This window comes from Carcharhinus amblyrhynchos, chromosome 7 (genome assembly GCF_965287045.1).
Source record: "Carcharhinus amblyrhynchos chromosome 7, sCarAmb.v2.hapA, whole genome shotgun sequence".
Classification (NCBI taxonomy): Eukaryota; Metazoa; Chordata; class Chondrichthyes; order Carcharhiniformes; family Carcharhinidae; genus Carcharhinus; species Carcharhinus amblyrhynchos.
Window position 1 is genome coordinate 10,978,287 of NC_137330.1, and position 25,091 is coordinate 11,003,377.

Consider the following 25,091-nt stretch of genomic DNA (forward strand, 5'->3'; position numbering starts at 1 on the left):
CATGGAGCGCAGTGATTCAAGAAGGTCGCTCACCACCACCTTCTCGGGGGGCAACTAGGAATGGGTAATAAAGGCTGACCAGCCAGCGGAGCCCGTGTCCCACAAATGATTTTTAAAAAAACAAATTTGGGGGCAAAGATTACTTGAGTGCTTTAACCACTGTTTTGCTCCCATTGGACTTCAACTGCCTTGCTTTCTAACTCGTAGAATCATTAAATTCCTACTGTACAGAAGGAGGCCATTTGGCCCATCGAGTCTGGACCAACCACAATCCCACCCAGGCCCTATTCCCGTAACCCCACATATTTACCCCACTAACCCCCTGACACTCGGGTCAATTTAGCATGGCCAATCCACCTAACCCGCACATCTTTGGGCTCTTAACGCCTCTCTGATAAGTCCTCCCGCCTCCTTAGAAATGAAGCTGTTACCCATTCGGGTAAAAAAAAAGAATTGCGACAATTGTCTCTTGATTGTTATGTATAACCTCACTTTGCTGGTTGGCTTTGCGCTAGGCTTGAAGATGCAGCTTGTAGCAACATCAAGGCTCTAGGTTTGCACTTGCACAATATAACCCACTTCTGCCACGGTTTCGTCCTTCTTCAAGTCTTAACCTTTACTTCCAGCCTCCGTTGCTGTCCTTACTGGCCTCATCAGTTGTAGCACTCCAGCACTCCTCTCATCTCCTGCACCAGGTCTTGTTTCCTGGTAATCCCTGCTATTGGCCATCTTCATCAATCTCAAGCTCCCAGTTTAGTCATAGAGTTGTAGGAGTTTACAGCATGGAAACAGGCCCTTCGGCCCAATTTGTCCATGCCATCCTTTTTTTAAAACCCCGAAATAGTCCCAATTGCCTGCATTTGGCCCTTCGATATCCATCTTACCCATGTAACTGTCTAAATGCATCTTAAAAGACAAAATTATTCCCAGCTCTGCTACTACCTCTAGCAGCTTGTTCCAGACACTCACTGCTCTCTCTGTGAAACATTTGCCCCTCTGGATACTTTATCTCTCCCCTCTCACTTTAAACCTATGCCCTCTAGTTTTAGACTCCCCTACCTTTGGGAAAATGGCTACACAGTGTGACATGTAACTATCTGTAACCCCCACAACTTGCCTGGACTTGCAAAATCTCACAAACTGTCCCGGCTGGAGACATCTCTTTAACCTGTGCTTAACGCTCTCTCCACTCTCATTGTCTGTACCTTTAAGACTTGATTACCTGTTAAGACGCACATTCCAACCATTATTTTGTAAATTGAGCTTGTGCCTTTGTATGCCCTGTTTGTGAACAGAACTCCCACTTACCTGACGAAGGAGCAGCATTCCGAAAATTAGTGGCTTTTGCTACCAAATCGACCTGTTGGATTTTAATTTGGTGTTGCGAGACTTCTTACTGTGTTTACCCCAGTCCAACGCCAGCATCTCCACATCATTCCCCATACCATCCAAAGAGTGTAGGTTAGCTAGATTAGCCATGATAAATGCAAAGAGTTACGGGGATGGATTGGTGGGGGTAAGCCTGGATAAGATGCTGTTTCGGAGAGTTCGTGCAGACTTAGTGGGCCGAATGGCCTCCTTCTACACTGTAGGGATTCTATGGAGATGTTAGAGTATTAAAGGAATCTGGTGTGGTTGATGAGTGGAAACCATCTGGTGGCACGAATTATAGAATCCCTACAGTGCAGAAGGAGGCCAGTTGGCCCATCAAGTTTGCACTAACTCTGACAGAGTACCTAACCCATGCCCTTTTCACCACCCTATATCTGGAGCCCTGCACATTTCCCATGTTTAATCCTCCTCACCTACACACCTTTGGACACTCGGGGGCAATTTGGCATGGCCAATCCATCTAACCTGCACATCTTGGGACTTTGAAGAGGAAACCGGAGCACCTGGAGGAAACACACAGGGAGAATGTGCAAACTGCACACAGACAGTGACCTGAGGCCGGAATTGAACCCGGGTCCCTGGTGCTGCGAGGCAGCAGTGCTAACCACTGTGCCGTCGTGCTGCCCTCAATCGGGATTGATTAACTCAGACCTGGGCCATTTAGGAGGGAGAGATCAGGAAGCACCGGTCCAAAGTGGAAATTTCTCCCGAATGGCTGTGTGCGCCTGGCATCAGTTGGATATTTAAAGCCCGGATGAAGAGATTGTTGTCAGGGTGAAGCATCAAGGGATTTGGAGAACAAATGGATAACGGCATTAAGGTGCAGATCAGCCGTAATGTAATTTAAACAGGATGTGGAGATGCCGGCGTTGGACTGGGGTGGGCACAGTAAGGAGTCTCACAACACCGGATTGAAGTCCAACAGGTCTGTTTGGAGTCATGAGTTTTCGCAGCGCTGTTCCTTCATCAAGTGACTCACCTGTTGGACTTTGACCTGATGTTGTAAGGCTTCTTACTGTCATTCAACAGGAGCAGGACCAGGGTGGGGGGCGAATTGGTCTCCTCGCTGTTCTGGTGTGTCAAGTTGTTATAAACTTTTAACTCCCTGGCTTGCTTTCTTTGCAGAACACGATGCAGAAGGGCTGGCCCTGTTGCCGTGTCGGCGAAGGACATCAGCCAAGTCGCGGCAATATTCAAAGTGAGGGGATGCTGCCTGGACTGCAGTCAGTTATTTGTGGACGACAACCAGATCAATCAGCACACTCGGCAAACTATGCACAACATCCGGTGGATTCGCACCATGGAGAAGGCCATCCTGGTGTTTTGCCACTTCAATGAGAAGAGCAAGACTCCCTCCAACCTCCGCGTGACACTGGATCAGTCGAAGGCCAAGAAGAACTTCCCGTTCAAAAGGCCTCTGACTGAGACGTGCGGCGGCGAGGTGGCTGCGCCCACCTCCAGCAAGAGGACCAGGAGAGAATGCAACAGCGTTCAGGTGAAGGAGGAGAAGGTGGAGTGCGAGAACCGCCCGGCAGTCAGTCAGTGGTTCTGCGAGTGCCACCAGCGGTTCGACAGCGAGGAGGCGGTGGAGAAGCACGTCATGGCGGCCAACGGAATCCGTCACAAGTGTTTGGTGTGCGGCAAATTGGCGTTCGATGCCGGGATTATCGGCTTGCACATGAGCCGGAGCCACGGCGGAGCCCACCTGACCAACTACCGCTTGTGGTGCGAGAGCTGCCGCACGGAAATACTGAGGAAACGGGACCTGATGGCCCACGTCGTGGAGTCCCACAGCGGCCACGCTTACTATTACGAGAGGCAAGTGGACCAGGACCAGTTGGTGGCCTCGGAGCCACCTCCCTTCAAATCCGCGCGGGGCTCGGGGGGCAGAGGCGGCGAAGGGATGCAGCTGGACGCGGACGGCCCCGAGGCGGAAGCTGCCCCGCGGGCCGAGGGCTCCTGGCAGTGCAGGTTGTGCGAGGAGATGTTCGACTCGGAGGAGAGTGTTGCCCAGCATTGCGGCTGCCTGGCCAACCACCAGTTTCACAAGTACAGCTGCGGGTTGTGCAAGAAGCACTTCCACCGAGTGGAAACGTTGTACCGCCACAGCCGCGACCAGCACGGCAACGAGCTGAGCGTCAAGTATTTCTGCGGCTTGTGCGACGACATTGAGTTCAACTCTGAGGGCGAATTCCTTGAGCACTACAAGGCCTTCCACGGCACCGATTACGTCTTTGTGGAGCAGGGGGATGCGGCGACGGAGAAGGAGGGCCCTGCGGAAGAGCACTCGCTGATGGCCTGCGGGTGCCGGCAGCACTACAGCTCCAAAATAGCGAGGAAGGAGGACGGCCAGAGGTGCTTGAGGAACCTGTTTGACCAAGGCAAGCTGTGGTTCCGCTGCTCGTGTTCGGCAACGGCCCAGTCGGAGGAGGGCGCCCAGAGTCACGCGCTGGAGTGTCACGGGGCCGCGGAGACAGGCTCCTGCTCCTTCACCGTCAAGTGCACCTGCGGCAAGGCTTTCACGGACGGCAGGAGTGCCCAGATGCACTACCACAGTAAGCACTGCGCTTCACAGGAGGGGGATCCGGCTCCTTCCTCGCCCACCGACGTTGAGGCTGCCGCTGCTCACGTGGCCGCCTTAGGCGGCAGCCCCAAGGAGGCGCCGTGGGACGAGGATGCCAAGGCCTCGACCAGTCGTGAGGCCTTCCCAGCAACCGCAGGTAGCTTTCGCGTTCCACCCGCCCAAACCATGCCAGCAACTAGGGCAGTGGCAGTGGCAGCTTTTCCTCAGAAAGGCAGGAAGCTCACCAGTTATGCCAGGACACTAAAGAACAAAGGTAGTCAGCGATGGAATTTTGCTTTAGTACAAAATTGTTAACTGCTAATCCTATGACCTGTTTTACAACTGACCAGACTTTGTTTAATGAACCACATGCTTTGATGCTCTGGTTCTGTATCCGAATCTACTCAATTCAATGACGTGATCAGCCATGGTCTTATTGAATGGCGGGGCGGGCTCGATGGCCTACTCCTGCTCCTATTTCTTATGTTCTTTCTTACAAGTCTTTGAGACACCGTGGCCACACAATATCACGCTTTTTAGGTGAAAGGAACGACGAGAAGTACAGCACAGGAACAGTCCCTCTGACTGTCCAAACTGACTATGATGCCCTAACTAAACAACAAAAAAAACCGTGGTCCGTTATCCCTCTGTTCCCTCCTCCTTCATGTACCCATCCAGATGCCTGCTTCCACTGCCTCCACTGGCAGCGCATTCCAACTCCCACCACCCTCCGCGTGGAAAAACTTCCCCCACACATCTCCCTTAAACTTTCCTCACCTCTCAACTTGAACCTGTGCCCCCTTTGTAATTGTCGCTTCCACCCTGGGGAAAAGCTTCTGACTATCCACCTTGTCTGTGCCCCTCACAATTTTGTACATCTCTCTCAGGTCTCCCCTCAGCCTCCGTATTTCCATTGAAAACAATCTTAGTTTATTTATTCAACCTCCTGAAGAAATCTGTCACGTACGCGGATCAAATGTTTCTCTCTTGATAATGTTGTTTTCATTGACCGTAAGTAGTTATAGTGCAAGTTACAACATAAACCCTTCTCAGGTGCTTCACAGCACTGTCATAGTCCAGAATAATCCAGCATCCACATTCACACAAACCACTATCTCTCTGGGACAGAGATTGCAAGAATCAGTGGCAGAGATTTGATTTATTATTGTCACATGTATTAATATGCAGTGAAAAGTATCGTTTCTTACACAGTATACAGACAAAGCATACCGTTCATAGAGTACATAGGGGAGAGGAGAAGGTGCAGAATGTAGCGTTATAGTCTTAGCTAGGGAGTAGAGAAAGATCAGCTTAATCTAAATTAGTTCCATTCAAAAGTCTGCTTGGTACACAGGTGTTTCCTTCTCTATCGGGATAGAGGGGTTTCTGTGCTGCTAAGGATGCTGGGTAAAAGGCTCTCCACTCTGCAAAAGAGATTTGTTTCTCAAATCCTCCTGCCTTCTCTCACTGACACCATCTGCTGATCTCATGGTAATCTGGGGGCAGAAAGGAAGGGGGGAGTGCCAGTGATGACACCTTGGAAGATTCAGCTGCAGCAGCTTTGCAACAGGCTAACAAGGCTTGATGCATTGAAGGCTGGTTCCTCATGTATTGCTTTCTCGGGCTTTAGGGTGCTATGTTTATATTTCACAATTGAAGTTATTTATAGCAGTCATTGCCTCTCTTTGGTGGGGGGAGGGGCAGCATCTGCTTGGATGTAGGCTTTAAGCCACACACCCGTTTCTACAGTTTTCACTCTAGTGTCAAGGTTTTGCCTTTTGAAGAGACTTGGACTGGAGTTTTGCATTCTGCAATTCGAGATTCACTGTAGTGGTTTGGTGGCACGGTGCATTGCTGCCTCGCAGCACCAGGGACCTGGGTTCAATTCCGGTCTTGGCCGACTGTGGAGTTTGCACGTCCTCCCTGTGTCTGCGTGGGTTTCCTCCGGGTTTCTCCCACAGTCTGAAAGATGTGCGGATTAGGTGGATTGGCCATGCTAAACTGCCCTTTAGTGTCAGGGGAACTAGCAGGGTAAATGTGTGGGGTTATGGGGATAGTGGGATTGTGTTCGAAGCAGATACGATGGACTAAATGGCCTCCTTCTGCACTGTAGGGATTCTATGAATATACTTGCAGTATTCCTAACAGGGTCAAGAGGAGGCTATTCAGCCCTTGAAGCTTGCTGTATCATGCAGTTAGATGATAATAACTCCACTTTATCTCCCTGCTTTGGTTCCGTAACTCTTAATCCCCTCGTGTCACAGAGATCTGTTAAGACATGTTGAAATTTTCAGTTAGACACCAACACCCCCATTGGCTGGAAGAGCCTTTTGGGAGAAAGCTCCAGATTTCCACTGTATTTGTGAACAAGTGCTTCCTGACATCACCCATGAATGACTTGGCTCTCATAGAATCTTTATGGTGCAGAAGGAGGCCATTTGGCCCATCAAGCCTACGCTGACAACCATCCCAGCCAGGTTCTATTCCCGTAACCCCACGTATTTACCCTGCTCATCCCCCTGGCACTAAAGGGCAATTTAGCATGGCCAGTCAATCTAACCTGCATATCTTTGTACTGAGGGAGGAAACCGGAGCACTGGGAGGAAGCCCGCACAGACGTGGGGAGAATGTGCAGACTCCACACAGACAGTGACCTGAGGCTGGAATTGAACTCGGGTCCTTGGTGCTGTGATGCAATAATGCTAACCACTGTGCCATTGTGCCATCTTGTTCTGGATTCTCCCACCAACGGAAATAGTTCCTTTCTGTCCAACTATCAAATCCTTTAATCATCTTAAACGCCTCAATTAGTCCACCTTTTGATCTTCGGTGTACAATGGAACACAAGCCGCCTACATACTTTTGTCTCATAATTTAACCCTGTTTTCTCTGATACTCTGCTGAACTTCTATTGCATCCTCTGCCCTCCCATATATATCTATCCTGAGCTGCCCAGAACTGGGCACATGTACTCCAGATAGGATTGACACTAATTTAATTCAAAAGTATAACACTGCAGATGCTGGACATCTGTAATGGAAAAAGATGCTGGAAATACTCCGGAGGTCAGACAAGAACAGTTAACATTTCATCAGACATGTTAAATGGTTATTGGCCATGAAATGCTAACTCTGTACCTCTCCTAGATACTGCCTGACCTGTTGATAATTACCATTTTTTTCTGGTCATGGTGGTAGCCATGTCTTCTGTTTAAACTTTGTTCTGAAGTTATTGTTGCATATGGCTAACTAAACTGGCTCATTCATGCTTCATGGATATCTTTCGCCTGAACAAGTGCAGGTGCTGAAGCAAGCTTCAGCTGAGCAGGGCAGCATGTACGATACATGGAGTAATTTGGTTTTAAATTCCCATGAAACGGGATTTACTTGATTTACAAGTAACAGCGGTTACAGCTGGAACAGCGGTTGGCACTGCTGCCTCACAGCATCAGGGACCCAAGTTCGCTTCCCAACTTGGGTCGCTGTCTGCGCAGAGTCTGTACGTTCTCCCCACGTCTGCATGGGTTTCCTCAGGTTTCCCCTCACACTCCAAAAGACATGCTGATTAGGTGTTAAATTCTCCCTCAGTGTATCCAAACAAGTGCCAGAGTGACACGACCAGGAGATTTTCACAGTAACTTCATTGCAGTGTTAATGTAAGCCTACTCGTAGCACTAATAAATAAACTAAAACTAAACAATGCTTTTTCCCTGTAATTTGCTGAAGCTGCAGGGAGGGCAGTGGGGCATCTGGCACCTTTGGGGTAGTTTGTCTCTTAACCAATGCAAATTAAGAATCAAATAGAGCTAATGAGTCCAACCAGGTACAGAAGGAGGAATGAAGAGAGGAACAGAGAGAACGAATCTGGAGATAAAGAAAAGAGACAGACAGGAAGAGCAAATAAAAGTATAACATTTGTGCATTGATAACAGAGTGCATCGCTAACACAACATTATTGTTGCAATAAAGTCTTGTCCACTTGATATGAGCTTGGTGCTTCTTGGCACAGTCTACTGTACTCTTAAGGACTTATTGAAGTTGTAACCTTGCAACAACTTATAAACTTCTTTTCTGCCTTTTCTTTCCCTTTCTCTAACTAGTAGAAAAGGATGCCACAAATCACGAGGAAGACGTAGAGTTACCCGACTTAGACCTGCTCCGTACAATGACTCACCTTGTTTTCATTGACTTGGATAATTGGGCGGGCTTTTTCAACCATTTACCAGGACATCTTAACCAAGGCACATTTTTCTGGGGATTTCAAGGTTAGTTCAATATGTTGAAATTTTGTTTTGTATTGAAGAGTAAAAAGTGTCTTGGATTATGGTTACATCTGAAGGATATATAGAAGTTACAACAGAGTAGCAGATCATTTGGCCTATCCAGTTCTTGTTGACAGCCCTTGAGGCAGTGTTAATTAGTAATATCAGAGTAAAGGATGCACTGGGAAATAGTGATCATAATGCAACCGAATTCCATGCTAAGTTTGAAAACAACCAAACAGCCGATTATTTGGTTATGAGGGGAGAACTGGCTCAGGCTGATTGGATAAGTAGACTAAGAGGTATGGTGGTAAACGTTTAAAAAAACAATTCAACATGTTCATAAAAAGTTTATTCACTGAACAACAAAAGCTCAGTGAAAAAGATAGATGCGTGGCTTACTAAGGAAGTCAAGGACAGTAAGAAAACCAGTAAAAAGCCTCCAAAACATAGAAAAGTCAAGTACTAGGGGACATAGGTTTAAGGTGCTGGGGGAGAAGTTTAGAGGAGATGTGTAAGGCAAGTGTTTTACACAAAGGGTGGTGAATGTCTGGAACGCGCTGCCTGGGAAGATGGTGGGAGTAGGTACGATGGCAGCATTTATGGGGTATCCAGACGAATACATGAATAGGATTGGAATGGAAGGATATGGTTTCCGTAAGCGCATATGGTCAGCTTAGGCAGGCATCAGGCTTGAAGGGCCAGAGGGCCCATTCCTGTGCTGTACTATTCTTTGTTCTGAAGTGCTATGGGATGTCTTGTGCCCAAATGAGATGCCTTTGGTTAATGTCTAATCTGCTGCGGACAGAGCAGCACGCCCTCGGTGATGCATTGCGAGCGTCAGCCTAGGTAGTCAGTAGAGGGACGTGAGCCCACAACTCTCTGACTGAGGCGGGAGTGTCGTCCACTGAGTCAAAGCAGGTATTAATCCCACTATGGACATGTACTAGTAAATCTCTGCGTTCCACCGATTTTCAGTCAGAGCATTATTACTCCAGTTTGTATTGTAATTTTACCTTTCACTTGATAGCACAGAATCCCTTCTCTCGTGTTTTTTTTAGCCCCATTCCATCAGCTTATCCAAAAAAATCCCTTTGCGGAATTCTTTTGGTAACCGCAATTCTTGTTTTGGAATCATCTTGGAACTTTTAACATTGCTCACTCTGGGCTTGTCTACAAATCATTAACATACAACAACTTGTAATTATATTTGATTTATTATTGTCACATCTATTGGGATACAGTGAAAGGTATTGTTTCTTGTGCGCAATACTGACAAAGTATACCGTACATAGAGAAGGAAAGGAGAGGGTGCAGGATGTGGCGTTACAGTCATAGCTAGGGTGTAGAGAAAGATCAGCTTAATGCGAGGGAGGTCCATTCGTAAGTGTGTAATGGCATCTTTCGTGAAGTTTAGCATCAAACGAACCTGACACTAAAATGGCCTCACTGAATCTTGAGTAACGTCTCCAACTGTCTGAAAGCACAGCAGCTCTGCTTGGTCCCTAAGTGCAAACGTTAACCTTATTTTCTCCCCAGCCCAGTAATATTACACGGTGAAGATAAACCGATCTTATTACTTTAAAATAAATTGGACCAGGTTAGGTGTCCGGGTGAATGGGAAGAAAATGTTTAACTTGCCTGGTATTATTCCACGATTCCATGTCTTTTAATGTGATCTTTTTTCTCCCAGGTGGAAAGAATCATTGGAAACCACCAGAAAACTGTCCTGTCTACAATTTTCTTGTCAACACTGGATGTTTTTTCCTTCATCCACGGTGCAGTACTAGGAAGGATGCTGCGGATTTTGCCATCTGCATGCATGTTTGTGTTCTTTCCCTTTTTTTTAAAACTTGATTCTTTTATACAATCAATAACCATAAATAGGGGCTACGGGGGAAGACTGTGTTGTAGTGGTAATGTCACTGGACTAGTCATCCAGAAGCCCCGGCTTCAAATCCCAATTCAATTCTTTTCCACTGGCAGCACGGTGGCACAGTGGTTAGCACTGCTGCCTCACACCGCCAGGGGCCCAGGTTCGATCCCAGGCTTGGGTCACTGCCTGTGTGGAGTTTGCACATTCTCCCCGTGTCTGCATCGGTTTCCTCCCACAGGCCAAAGATGTATGGGTTCGGTTGATTGGCCATTCTCAATTGTCACTTAGTGTGTCAGGGGGACTAGCAGGGTAAATATGTGGGGCTACGGGATAGGGGCTGGATGGGATTGTGGTCGGTGCAGACCTGATGGGCTGAATGGCCTCCTTCTGCACTGTAGGGATTCCACGGAGTTGTAAAAGAAGTGGAATATAATGCTAGTGTTAGTAATGGTCACCATGAAACTATCATCAATTGTTGTAAAAACCCATCTGGCTTAGGGAATCCTTTCAGGAAGGCAATCAGCCGTCCTTAACCAAGTCTGGTCTACGTGTGACTCCAGATCTATAGCCATGTGCTTGACTTTTAACCGAAATGGCTGAGCGAGACACTCAGTTCCGTGGGCAACTGTGGATGGATGGAAGAATAAAAAGGATAACTTCGCGTTTAGGGCCGAGACAAGGGTCAATGGGCCATGAACTTACATCGATGAATGGGATTGTGAAACTGTGCTATCGAGTGGGAAAGATCTGTCCATGAGGGCAAACTGTGAATGCAGGAAGGAGCTCAGAAATTATGGACTGAGTTGGGATGTAATTACATCCACAGGTAGAATGGTGGCAAATAAAGAAGGAACTTGTACTATATACAGTACTGTAGGGGCCAGTTAGAAAGAAGTCACTTATTTTGTATTAAGTTCACCAGCTATTAGAGGTAATGCTAAGTACTTACCTATTTTTAAAAAGCTTTGCTGTCTTAAAGAAAGTCTTGCATTTATATTAGCGTTTTTATGACCATGAGACATCCCAAAGTGCCCTACAGCCAGCCCAATACTCTGAAGTGTAGTCACTATCGTAGTGGAGGAAAAGGCAGTGTCTTGCTGTTCCAGTTATTCACACCTTGTGAAAGTGCAGTTAGCTGAAGGGATAAGCATTTCGGTGCAACTGGATGACAATTAGTGTTCCCTAATAAAAAAAAAAAATTGGGTGCTTTTGATTTTGCTGCATTCGGCAGGCAAGTCACATAAACATTAATGTACCCTATCAACACTGACGGAGGATGGGGAGATTTCAGCCCGTGACCCTGTCGATGGAGATCTAATGAGAAAAGGGGCAGCCGTATAAATGTATCTAACTGGATCAGTCATTCTGCTGAACCCCGTATAAACCTCAGATTAGCCGTGCCCCTCAATCAATTTTAATAACCCCAGTGGGGAAAGAAGAGAGAGAAATACAGCACAAAAGGAGGTCGCTTGCACCAACCGGGCAGGATTTTTCACTACCTCCATGGCGTGTGCTGCGGTGGCAGAGGCAGAAGGGACCTTCTGGTTCCACCACTGTCAATAGGATTTGCTGTAACTCGCACCGGAGTCTCCCCGGTGATGCATCACTGTCGGCAGGCCCAAACGATCCCACCCCCGAGACCGACTGGAAAATCCGGTGTCTGTGCTGAACTCCTGCCAATTTCACCTTACAGCCTATCGTAGCTCCCTTACTATCACTTGATCTCCACTGCTGTAGGGAGAAGAACCCCAGCTTCTCCGGTTTAAAACTGACTCAAGTTTCTCATGCTTTGTACAATTGTAGTAAATTCCGTCCATACCTCAAAGTTCCTCAGGGTGGTGCACAAGGCCCAAATGCCTTCAGCTGCCTCATCAATGACCTTGCTCCCATCATAAGGTCAGAAGTGGGGGTGTTCACTGATGATTGTGCAATGTTCAGCACCATTTGCGACACCTCAGATACTGAAGCATCTAAATACAAATGCAGCAAGACCTGGACAACATCCAGGCTTAGGCTGACAGCTGGCAAGTAACATTCACGCCACACAAGTGCCAGGCACTGACCATCTCCAACAGGAGAGAGAATCTCACCATCGTCCCTTTACGTTCAATGGCGTTATCATTGCTGAATCTCCCTCTATCAATATCCTGGGGTTACCATTGACCAGAAACTGGAATGGACTACAAGAGCAGGTCAGAGGCCGGGAATCTTGCACAGATTCCTTCTCACCTCCTCAAAGCCTGTCCACCATCCACACTGTACCATTCAGGAGTGTGATGGAATACTCCCCACTTGCCTGGATAAGTAAAGCTCCAACAACATTCAAGGAGCTTGACACCATGCAGGACAAAGCAGCCGCTTGATTGTCACCACATGTACAAACATCAACTCCCTGCAACACAGATGTACAGTGACAGCAGTGTGTACCATCTACAAGATGAACTGCAGGAACTTGCCAAGTTTCCTGAGACAGCACCTTCCAAACCCACATCTCTGCAACCCGGGAGGACAAGCACAGCCTACACGTGGGAATATTAACAGCTGGAAATTCACCTCCAAAGCACTCGTCAACTTAACTTACAAATATATGGCCATCCACTCACTGTTGCTGAGTCAGATTCCTGGAACTCCATCCCTAACAGCACTGTGGGTGTACCTACACCACATGGACTGACTGAAGACTAATACCAATCCTGGAACTCCCTCCCTAACAGTACTGTGGGTGTATTTACACCACATGGACTGACTGAGGTCCAATACCATTCCTGGAACTCCCTCCCCAACAGCACTGTGGGTGTACCCACGCTACATGAACTGACTGTCTAATAAAAACCCTGGAGCTCCCTCCCTAGCAGCAGTGTGGATGTATCTACACCACATGGACTGACTGAGGTCCAGTATCAATCCTGGAACTCCCTCCCTAACAGCACTGTGGGTGCACCTACACTGCATGAACTGACTGATGTCTAATAAAAACCCTGGAACTCCCTCCCTAGCAGCACTGTGGGTGTACCTACACCACATGACTGCAGTGGTTTAAGAAGGGTGCGCACCATCACCCTCTTGAGAGCTATTGCAATGCCTCCATCAGTGACAAATTAATAAAAAAAAACTTTCTTGAGTCTTCAGTTTTCCTAAAGTAAAATATCCAGGATTGACCATAACATTGCAGCTGACTCATAATCACTCATTTATAAAAGCTTGGCATAGCTTCCTTATCTTATTTTTACTCTGCCCCTCTAGGGATAGAGCTAAGGATCCCGTGTGCTTTGTTAGCCACTTTCTCAACTTGCCCACACACCTTCAAGTTCCATGTGTATGTCAACTCTGCGGTCTGGGGGGGGGCCCCCCCTTTGAACGTTGTACTATTTAAATTGTACCAGTGGCGAATAGGGAGACTGACAAATGGTTAAAGATGTAATGTTTTGCTTTCTTCTCTCGCTCTCCTCTGTGACCTTCCTGTCCCTGCTCGCTTTTGCAGGCTGGGCGTATGGATGAACAGTTGCCCAAGCACATCCCCTTCACCGTGCTCTCTGGAGACAAGGGCTTTGAGGAGCTGAAGAATCAGTTGAAGAAAACGATGCGTCCTGGCCACGTTCTGAACCCCCACCAGATGGAAGGGGAGCTGATGTGTGCCTTACTGAATAGTATATCTGATATTGGGAAAGGTGGGGCAGAAGCAATAAGATGATTGAAGAGAGGTTAAATCCCATGACACTGCTTAACTGGAATAAATGCGTCTATGATTCCTACATTGATGTTAGATGTAGTTTTTTTTTAAGTTTGACGACTGTAGCATTTTTTTTTGTCGATGCACTGAAGTTTTTTTTTAACCATGTGGCTGTTTTGATTAGACTGCGGGAAGAAAAACAAAATGTGGCGTCTGCTGCTGGAGACGCTTCATACCTCTGTCAGAATCTGTGGAGTGAGAGAGAGAAAATGATGTTTCTGGTCGATGAGATTCCATTAGAAGGGTGGCACTGCTGTCTCACAGTGCCAGGGGCCCAGGTTCAATTCCAGCCTTTGGTGTAACTGTTTGCATGGAGTTTGCACATTCTCCCCATGTCTGCGTGGGTTTCCTCTGGGTGCTCCGGTTTCCTCCCACACTCCAAAGATGTGCAGGTTACATGGATTGGCCATGCTAAATTGACCATAAGTGTCGGGGGACTGCCTAGGGTAAATGCCTGGATTCTGGTCTGTGCAGACTCGATGGGCCGAATGGCCTACTTCAGCACAGAAGGGATTCTATAATTGGAACAAGTCAGAGATGTAAAATATTTTAAACAAAAGCAAAGAAAAAACAAACAGAAGGGGAATAAGTTTGCAGGGAAGAAATGATTAAAGGACTCGAGGGGTGATGTCAGAAGATGTGGTGAACCAACGGGTTTCCTCTGCATGTTTTGGTTTCCTCCCATGCTCCAAAGATGTGTGACTTAGGTGGTTTGGCCATGCTAAATTGCCCCTTTGTGTCAGGGGGATTATCAGGGTAAATATGTGAGGTTATGGGGTGGGATTGCTGTCAGTGCAGGCTTGATGGGCTAAATGGCCTCTTTTGCATGATTCTACTTGAACACCTTGTAAATATACATGGTTGAGCCAAGTATCTCCTTCCCTCTTGCGCAGTTGTTCCCGTCTGCAACAGCCTGGGGCTGATGCTCGGGGAATTAGATAAAGAAATACAAATAGTGAGTGATCTACTGAGTGAGTAAAGAGATGGAGATCTGGATGGCTATGTTCTCTGGTGTTAGGGCAAGATTTCTTGACGGTGCTTCTGTTTTTGGGAAGATTGTCGACAGTCATTATTGCCATATTTTTTAGATGGGTCAAAGGAGGAAGACACCATGAGCTCATGTTTATTGTCTTGTTTTCAAAACAAAACCGACTAAGACATTCTCAGAAAAACAAAAAGGATGTTATGTGAGGTTATCGGTGAGGCTGGAGTTGTCTGCTTAGAAGGTGAAGTGGAGAATTGATGGAGATGTTTAAAATTTTGATTTGATTTATTATTGTCATACGTGTACAGTGAAAAGTATTGTTTCTCGTGCGCTATGCAGACAAAGCATACCATTCATGGGACATAGCTTTAAATTGAGGGGTAGTAATTATAGGACAGATGTCAGAGGTAGGTTCTTTACTCAGAGGGTAGTAAGGGCGTGGAATGCCCTGCCTGCAGCAGTTGTGGACTCGCCAACTTTAAGGGCGTTCAAATGGTTAGTGGATAGGCAGATGGATAACATTGGAATAGTTTAGGTTAGAGGGTCATTAGATTCGCTCCACTGGTTGGCACAACATCGAGGGCCGAAGGGCCTGTACTGTGCTGTAATGTTCTATGCTGTACGTAAGAGGGAAGGAAAGGAGAATGTAACACTTCATTCTGCACTATCAGAGCTAGGGTGTAGAGAAAGATCAACCTAATATAGGGTAGGTCCATTCAAAAGTCTGGTGGCAGCAGCGAAGAAGTTGGTATGTGACCTCAGTCTTTGATATCTTTTTCCTGATGGAAGAAGTTGGAAGAGAGAATGTCTGGGGTCCTTTGGTTATGCTGGCTGCTTTTCCAAGGCAGCGGCAAGTGTGGATGGAGTCGATGGGTGGGAGAGTGGTTTGTGTGACGGACTGGGCTGGGTTCACGAGCCTTTGTAATTTATTGCGGTCTTGGTCAGAGCTGTAGTACATCCAGAAAGGATATTTTCTGTAGTGCATCTGTAAAAGTTGGTGAGAGTTGTAGCGGAGATGCTGAATTTCCTTAGCCTCCTGAGAAAGTAGAGGTGTTGGCAGGCTTTCTTAACTATAGCATCGGCGTGGAAGGACCAGGACAGGTTGTTGGTGGTGAAGGGTATTGATTAGAGTAAATAAATGGAGACATTGTTATCAAGGGCTGAGAGGACACAAATTGAAAAAGAACCAGAGGCGGCATGAGATTGTTTTATCGTGAATTAACTGTTTGGGATCAGAAATGCTCTGAATGTGCTTTGGAAGCAGATCCAGGAGTAACTTTCAAAAGGGAATTGGAATTGGATAAATACTTGAAGGAGAAAGGAATACAGGAATATGGGGAAAGAGTGGGCCTAACAGGATTGCTGTAAGAGCAATGGGCTCCATGGGCTGAATGGCATCCTGTGCTGCATGGTATAGATATACAAAGCAGCAGGTATTACCTGTTTCTATCTGTGATGCTCTTCACTGCTATCTCCCCTCTGGAATACTGCCACGCTGCTGACTCATAAGACCATAAGAGAGAGGAGCAGAATTATGCCATTCGGTCCATCGACTCTGCTCCACATTCAATCATGGCTGATAAGTTTCTCAACTCCATTCTCCCGCCTTTTCCCCTCAACCTTTGATTCCCCTTACCAATCAAGAACCTATTTCTCTTGATCTTAAGTACACTCAGAGACCTGGCCTCCACAGCCTTCTGTGGCAATGAGTTCCACAGATTCACCACCCTCTGGCTGAAGAAATTCCTCCTCACCTCAGTTGTAAAGGGTCGTCCCTTTACTCTAAAGCTATGCTCTTGGGTCCCAGTCTCTCCGACTAATGGAAACATCTTCTCCATGTCCACTCTATCCAGGCCTTTTAGTATTCTGTAAGTTTCAATGAGATTTCACCCCCCCCCCCAGTCCTTTTTAAACTCAGAGTACAGATCCCTAGTCCTCAAATGCTCCTCATGCGTCAAGTTTTTCATTTAGCACTATGGAGAATCAAACAGCACAGGAGGGGAGGCCCCTTGGTCCATCATGCCTGTACCAACTCTCTGAAAGAGCTCTCCACTTAGTTTGTACTGCACTTTCCCCACAGCCCTTTAATCTCTTCCCCTACTTGTATTTAACCAATTTTCTTTAAGTTATTATTGAATCGATACAGTGATGTACGAACCTCCCTCTCTTTTGATGAATGTGAGTGATTAGAATTGGATGTTTGTCTCTGGTTAGATAACAAACAGTCCTGGCTCCTCTCTGCTGCAGTAGTCACGCTGTTAATTTTATTTTCTTTCCTGGGTTCCAGACAGTGATGATGAGGATGAAGTTCTGCAGAAAACACTGACGCTGAGCTTGCAAGAGGAAAAGCAGAGAACAGCTCATGAAGGTGCTCTCTTTGTTTTCATTATTAATAACTTACTTTACCTCAAGTGTTCCTTGCTATCTTTCTGAAAAGAATCTTAAACATAGAAACTAGAGGCAGAAATAGGCCATTCGAGCCTGCTCTGCCATTCAGCTTAATCGTGGCTCATCAATCAAATTCAATATTCTGATCCCCACCTTTCCCCTCATATCCCTTGATTGCTTGAGCCCCAAGAGCTACATCTAATTTCTTCTTGAAATCAGACACCATGTTTTGGCCTCAACTACTTTCTGTGGTAGTGAATTCCACACATTCACCACGCTCTGGGTGAAGAAATTTCCCCTTACCTCAGTTCTAAAAGGTTTAGTCCTTATCCTCAAACTATAAGAACATAAGAAATAGGAGCAGGAGTAGGCCACCTAGCCCCTTGAGCCTGCCCACCATTCATTAAGATCATGGTTGATCTTGTAGTGGTTCAATTCCACTAACCCGCCTGCTCCCCATAACCCTTAATTCCCTTATTGGTCATCAATAAAACTATGATCCCTAGTTTTGGACTCCCCCACCATCGGGAACATTCTTTCTGAATCTACCCTATCTAACCCTGTTAATTTTTATAAGTTTCTCTGAGATCCCCTTTCACTTTTCTAAACTCCAGTGAATATGATCCTAACTGACTTAGTGTCACCTCATATGACAGACCTGCCATCCCAAGAATCAGCTTGGTAAACCTTTCGCTATTCTCCCTCTATAGCAAGGACATCCTTCCTCAGATAAGGACACCAAAACTGCACACAATTCTCCAGGTGTGGCCTCACCAACAACCTATACTTAGACAGGTTGCAGAGCTGGGCCGCGAGGTGGCGGATGGAGTTTAATGTGGAGAAGAGTGAGGTAATTCATTTCGGTGGGAGTAACAGATGTGTTCAGTATAGGGCTAACGGGAGGACTTTGAATAGTGTGGAGGAGCAGAGGGATCTAGGTGTATGTGTACATAGCTGCTGCGGTTGTAAATGCGCCTAGTTTGGGGGCGTTTAAGAGATCTATGGATAGGTTTATGGACGAAAAGGGATTGGTTTAGATTAGTGGGTCAGTGTTTTTTTTTAAAAAAAATCTGGTCGGCGCAACATCGTGGGCCGAAGGGCCTGTTCTGCGCTGTTATGTTCTATGTTCTATACAGTTGCAGCAAAATATCACTATCCCTATACTCAAATCCTCTCAATATGAAAGCTAACATATCATTTGCCTTCTTTACTGCCTGCTGTTCCTGTGCACTTACTTTCAGTGACTGATGCACAAGGACGCCAAGTTCTCGTTGCTATACACCCATTCAAGTAACACTCTGTCTTCCTATTATTGCTTCCAAAGTGGATAACCTCACATTTATCCACGTTATACTGCGTCTGCCATGTTGATGCTTCACACAGCCTATCCAAATCACACTGAAGCATCCCTGCATCCTCACAGCTCACCCTCCCACCAACTTTGTATCATCTGCAAATTTGGAAAAAATAATACGTTCATTTCCCTCTCCCAAATCATTAATATATAACATGAAAGTTGGGGTCCTAGCACGGATCCCTGCAGAACCCCACTAGTTACTGACTGCCAATCAGAAAAAGACCCATTTATGTCAACTCTTTGCTTCCTGTCTACTGACTAGCTTTCTATCTATCTCAAGACATCACTTGCAATCCCACGTGCTTTAGCTTTACATAATACTCTGCTACGTGAGACCTTCTGAAAGTTTAATTAAAGCACATCCACTGGTTCTCCTTGGTTCTACTAATAATTTCCTCAAGAAATTCCAGTAGATTTGACCTTATTGCATAAGATTAAATCTCATGGAATCCAGGGCTGAGGTAGCCAGATGGATATAAAATCGGCTTGATGACAAGACAGAAGGTGGTTATAGAGAGTTTTTCAAACTGGAGGCCTGTGACCAACGGTGTGCCTCAGGGATCAGTGCTGGTTCCACTGTTATTTGTTACTTATATTATTAACGATTTGGATCCAAATTTAGAGGCATGGTTTGTAAGTTTGCAGATGACATCAAGATTGGTGGCATAGTGGACAGTGAGGGAAGGTTATCTAGGATTGCACGAGATCTTAATCAATTGGGCCAGTGAGCCAACCAATGGCAGATGAAGAGTTTAATTTATTTAAATGCTGGATGATGCATTTTGGTAGATTGAACCAGGGCAGGACTTGTTCAGTTAATAGTTGGGCGTTGGAGAGAGTTATGGAGCAGAGATCTAGGGGTACAGGTTCGTAGCTCCTTGAAAGTGGAGTCGCAGTGAAGAAGGCATTCAGCATTGGTCAGAACATTGAATACAGGAGTTGGGACGTCTTGTTGAAGTTGTATAAGACCTTTGTAAGGCCCCACTTGGAATACTGTGTACAGTTTTGATCACCCTGCTATGGAAAGCATATTATTAAACTGGAAAGAGTGCAGAAAAGACTTATTAGGATGCTACCGGGACTTAATGGCTTGAGTTACAAGGAGAGGCTGGATAGACTGGAACTTTATTCCCTGGAGCGTAGGAGACTTCAGGGTGATCTTATAGCGGTCTATAAAATAATGGGGATCAGCTAGATAGTCAACATCTTTTCTCAAAGGTAGGGTGGGTACAATTTTGTCTTTTAAAAAGCATTTAGATAATTACATGGGTAAGATGGGTATAGAGGGATATGGGCCAAATGTGGGCAATTGGGACTAGCTTAATGGTTTACAAAAAACAGGTGGCATGGACAAATTGGGCTGAAGGGCCTGTTTCCATGCTGTAAACCTCTATGACTGTAACTTGAGTAGCCATTTGTTTTAGTTACGATCAGGAATGCACTGCCTGACAGGATGATGGACACAGGTTCAATAATTTCATAAAGGGAATTGGACAGAAAGGAAGGGTGGGATTCTCCAGCCCAAAACCAGAGAACTCCCCGCCCCAGGTCGCTATGATTCCCGTGGTGGGCCGGGTGAAATGTTTGCACGATTCTGGGGAGTGGAACTTTCCACTTGCACCACGGGTATAATAGGCCAAATGGCCTCTGGCGTTTTATTTTACCAAAAGCACAAGTTGCCTGACCACCTGTGTTTCTTTTTCAAATTTCAGACGCCGCAGTTGAAGAAGCTATTTTGCGGAGCCTGGAGGAACAGTGATGCGGGAGCAGTGGAAATGGGAAGCCCTGTCGGACAGATCAGCATGAGCGCAGAGGGGGTTGAACAAACTGTGAACAACAGAAGGAAAAGTACGCAAGCACTTTCCAAGCTGGAGCTTTCTTTCCCAGACCCCTCTCGCCGAGAGGAGATGCTGCTTGCGGCTAATTGCCCGGTGGAGCTTTTCATTCTTCCCTGCAAGGGACAAGGACAGGACGTTTCTAGATGGCGGGAGAGTAGAGGCACATGATGCGCGTTTAAACATACGCCAGGCTCCAGTGCCTGGTTGCCATGGCAGTTGATGGAGGCAGCTTGCTGAGAACAATAAGGGCTTGTTTGCAGACGGACTCTGACCCGACATCAACGTAACAGTCACAACTCTACAAAGTTTCTCGTGTTCCATCGTCAGGGGCACCCTTTGGGATGCCATAGCAACCAAGCATGATGGGTTCAGTGGCAAATGTTATCCACCTTTGCGTGCAGAGGGGAGGATGAGGCAGGGTTTATTTGAGAGTGCGGCCATCGAGAAACAGGCAGATATTCTGTACAGTAAGAATAGTGGTATATCAAAGAAAACAGGGCACAGAACAACACTTTTATTTTCCAGTCAGTTCAACAAATAACATGGCAAGAGAGGGCAGGTTTTGAACATTTGCCACCATTTAAAAACAAAATGCATGTTTATATTTTTTTTAAAGAAAATGCTTGTTGCCTTAATTCTCATCATGAGGGGTTTGGAAGGCAGACAGGGCAAGCAGAGAGGGCAGTTGCTGTTGCGGATTTCGCCAGTTGTACATTTTAACACCTTAATTTTCAATAAAGGAAGCAAAATGTGAGAAATCCAGTTAATTGAGCAATCACTGATCTCTGCAAAAGCTTGGAAAGCCCATGCTGCTCAAACACAAATTGAACAGGAAGGGGATCCGTGCGACACAAATTAGTAACAACTCTGGTGCAAACTGTTCCATTGTCACCCTCATTGACTGGCAGAGAGGAAACAAAGAGTAGGAATGAATGGGTGCTTTTCAAATTGGCAGGCAGTAACTAGTGAGGTGCCACAGGAATCAGTGCTGGGACCCCAGCTATTCACAATATATATTAATGATTTGGATGAGGGAACAAAATGTTAACGTCTCAATACGTTACCAAGTTGGTTGGGAGGGTGAACTGTGATGAGGATGCAGAGATCCTTCAGAATGATCTGAACAGGTTGGGTGACTGGGCAAATTAGATGTAATATAATTTGGGTACAAGTGTGAGGTTATTCACTTTGGAAGCAAAACCAAGAAAGCTGATAACTACCTGAATGGCTGTAAACACGTTGTTAGTGTACGCTTAAACTGGACCATCTGATGGGCAAACACGACAGTTCAGTGACTATCACTGCTGTGCAGATACATGGATTTGGGCCAGTGTCTGTGGGAGTTTGCACGTTCTCCCCGTGATTGCGTGGGTTTTCTCCAGGTGCTCCGGTTTCCTCCCACATCCCAAAAAACGTGCTCTTAGGCTGATTGTTGTAACAAATTGTCCCTAAATTAGTCTTCCCTCAAGACCTGGGTGAGTAGTGCACCAGTCACTGAAGGTAAGTACGCAGGTGCAGCAGATGGTAAAGAAGGTAAATGGCATGTTGGCCTTCATTGCGAGAGATTTCAAATACGGGAGCAGGGATATGTTGTTGCAATTATACATGGCCTTGGTGAGGCCACACCTAAAAGTATTGAGTGCCATTTTGGTTTCCTCTTCTGAGGAAACGTGTTCTTACTCTCGAGGGCATGTAGCGAAGATTTACCAGGCTGATTCTGAGAATGGCGGGACCGATATATGAGGAGACATTGATTAGGTTAGGATTGTTTTTGCTGGAGTTCAGAAGAATGAGGGGAATCTCATAGAAACTTATAAAATTCTAAAAGGGCTAGACAGGGTTGATGCAGGCAGGATGTACCCGATGGCAGGGGAGTCCAAAACCAGGGGTTACAGTCCGAGGACTCAGGGTAGACCATTTAGGATGGAGGCGAGGTGACATTTCTTCAGCCAAAGAGTGACAAGCCTATGGAATTCATTACCACAGGAAGTAGTTAATGCCAAAACGTTGAATGTGTTCAAGAAGTGCTTAGATATAGCACTTGGGGCAAATGGGATCAAAGGTTATGGGAGAAAGCAGGATTAGGCTGTTGAGTAGATGATCAGCCATGATCGTAATGAATGGCGGAGCAAGCTCGAAGGGCCAAATGTCATCCTCCTCCTATCTTCTATGTTTCTATGGCATGGGCACCCTTTTAGAATACCACAGCATCTGAGCATGATTGGCACTTGGGTTTACACAGACAAGGAAGATTACGGACCTCCTGATAATTCAGTGGTGGTGGGTTTTGATGTTGATCTGGAATCCACAGTCTTGAGTATGTGGCAGAGGCAGAATCAATCGAGGCCTTCTCATGTTTGCAGGTTTTGTGCGAAAAAGGCAGTGGAACAGAGTCGGTGAGTTGCATTTGCAAAGATCCAGCACTTACGTGATGGGCTGAATGGCCTTCTGTGCGGTAAGCGTTCCATGATTCAATAAACTGAGTGAATGTCTGGTGCATGCATTGAATTAGCTCAGCTCAGCCAAGCGTAGGAACCTCTAACCTTGCTCGAAAATGAAGGAATTTGCTTATGTTGCGCCATTTTTCATCTTGGGACATCCCAAAGATGGTTCCAAGCCAATTCCTTTTGAAGTGTCGTCATTTTGGCACAGCAAGTGGCAATGTACTCTTTGGTGTATTGATATTGGTTGAGATATAAACATTAACCAGGATGAGATTCACTGTTATTTGAAGTTGTGTAGTGGGACCTTTTAACGTCCACCATTGGTCAGAACGTTGAAAACAGGAGTTGGGATGTCTTGTTGAAGTTATACTAGACATTAATAAGGCCACACTTGCAATACTGTGTATAGTTCTGGTCATCCTATTACAGAAAGGACATTATTAGACAAGAAAAAGGTGGAAAAGATTTACTAAGATGCTACTGGGACTTAATGGTTTGAATTATAAGGAGAGGCTGGATAGACTGGGACTTTTTCCCTGGCGCATTGGAGGTTTAGGGTTGATTTTATAGAGATCTGTGGAAATAATGAGGGGCGTAGATCAGGTAGATAGTCAACATCTTTTTGCAAAGGTAGAGGAGTCTAAAACTGGAGGGCATAGGTTTCAGGTGAGAGGAGAGAGATACAAAAGAGTCCAGAGGGGCAATTTTTTCACACAAAGGATGTTGAGTGTCTGAAATGAGCTGCCAGAGGCAATAGAGGCTAGTACAATTTTTTTCTTTTTAAAAAGCATTTTGAAAGTTATATGGGTAGAGAGGAATGTGGGCCAAATATAGGCCCATAAAGTAGGACTGAGTCAGCACAGTTTTGTCAAGGGGAGGTCATATCTGACAAATCTTGGGAGTTCTTTGAGGAGGTAACAAGGAAGTTAGATAAAGGAGAGCCAGTGGACGTGATTTATTTAGATTTCTAGAAAGCCTTTGACAAGGTGCTGCATTAGGAGACTTAAATTAGGTGCCTCTGGTGTTATGGCTAAGATCCTGGCATGGACAGAGGATTGGCTGACTGGCAAAAGGCAGAGTGTGGGGTTAAAGGGGTCTTTATCAGGATGGCAGCTGGTGAGTAGTGGTGTGCCTCAGGGGTCAGTACTGCGACCACAAGTTTTCACAATACACATTAACGATTTGGAGGAAGGAGCAGAAGACACTCTTGCTAAGTTTGCAGATGTAGAGGGACAGGTAGTACTGAGGAATGCTGTAAACCTCTGACTCTGAGAGGAAGGCTGGACCTCAGTCAGATTTCATCTGAAAGGTGGTGACACCTATAATGATGCGGCACTCCCTCAGTATTAGCACTGTTGAGGACCAAGAGGGAAAGGTTAGAATTGTGAACTCTGTATATACAGGTTCTCATCTACTGGCTGTGATAGAGGCCAATTTTTTTTTATTCGTTGAAGTGATGTGGTGGGTGTTGGCTGGGCCAGCATTTACTGTTGTTACAATAGTCCACAGTGTGCAGGACTGTCATCTGTTTCCATCATGAGTTTTTGCCTGGAGCAGGTCACTAGCCTTTCACCAGAGGCTTATGGCTTGAGGGGCACCACTGCACATCAAGCATGGCTGACCCAGAAGTCTCATCTCCCTTCCTCTTACTGCCAGCCATTGGCATGTTGGAAGAATATTGCAGGATGATACTCAAACTGTTTGGCTGTATTATGAGTGTACCTTCCTTGGCCAATCTGAGGTGGGACTCAAATCCAGAACCTTTGGGTTCAGAGGCAGAGACGCTACCCACTGTGCAACAAGATCTCTTATAGCATTTATTGCCTAACCCTAATTGCGCTCAAGAAGGTGGTGGTAGCAATTAAAGACCCCATGCACGTTGGACATACTCTCTTTCCCCCTTCTTCGGGTGGCACAGTGGTTAGCACTGCTGTCTTGCAGCACCAGGGACCCGGGTTCAATTCCAGCCTCCGGTCACTGTGTGGAGTTTGCATGTTGTCCATGTCTGTGTAGTTTTCCTCCGGGTGCTCCGGTTTTCTCCCACAGTCCAAAAGATGTATGGATTAGGTGGAGTGGCCATGCTAAATTGCCCTTTACTGTCAGAGGGACTAGCTAGGGTAAATACATGGGGTTATGGGGATCGTACCATAATGGGATTGTGTTTGGGGTAAACTCGATGGGCTCAATGGCCTCATTCTGCACTGTAGGATTCTATGATACCCCATACCTTACCAACATCAAAGTTACATGTCACTGG

At 46.1% G+C, this 25,091-nt stretch overlaps 1 protein-coding gene across 5 annotated transcripts in view; it reads left to right on the forward strand.

The window, feature by feature from the left end:
* Nucleotides 1–21,125, forward strand: part of znf451 (zinc finger protein 451) — a 57,500-nt gene extending 36,375 nt beyond the window's left edge. For 2 of the 5 annotated variants that reach the window (XM_080191944.1, XM_080191945.1), the window contains exons 10-15: nt 2,518–4,229; nt 8,055–8,219; nt 9,910–10,040; nt 13,574–13,760; nt 17,095–17,175; nt 20,265–21,125. In XM_080191944.1, coding sequence (XP_080048070.1) covers nt 2,518–4,229; nt 8,055–8,219; nt 9,910–10,040; nt 13,574–13,760; nt 17,095–17,175; nt 20,265–20,311 — 2,323 coding nt within the window. In that variant the 3' untranslated portion in view covers nt 20,312–21,125. Of the gene's footprint in view, nt 1–2,517; nt 4,230–8,054; nt 8,220–9,909; nt 10,041–13,573; nt 15,049–17,094; nt 17,176–20,264 lie in introns of all 5 variants that reach the window. The other 3 variants (XR_013886980.1, XM_080191946.1, XM_080191948.1) reach the window with 3 other exon arrangements.
* Nucleotides 21,126–25,091: the final 3,966 nt, after the last annotated feature.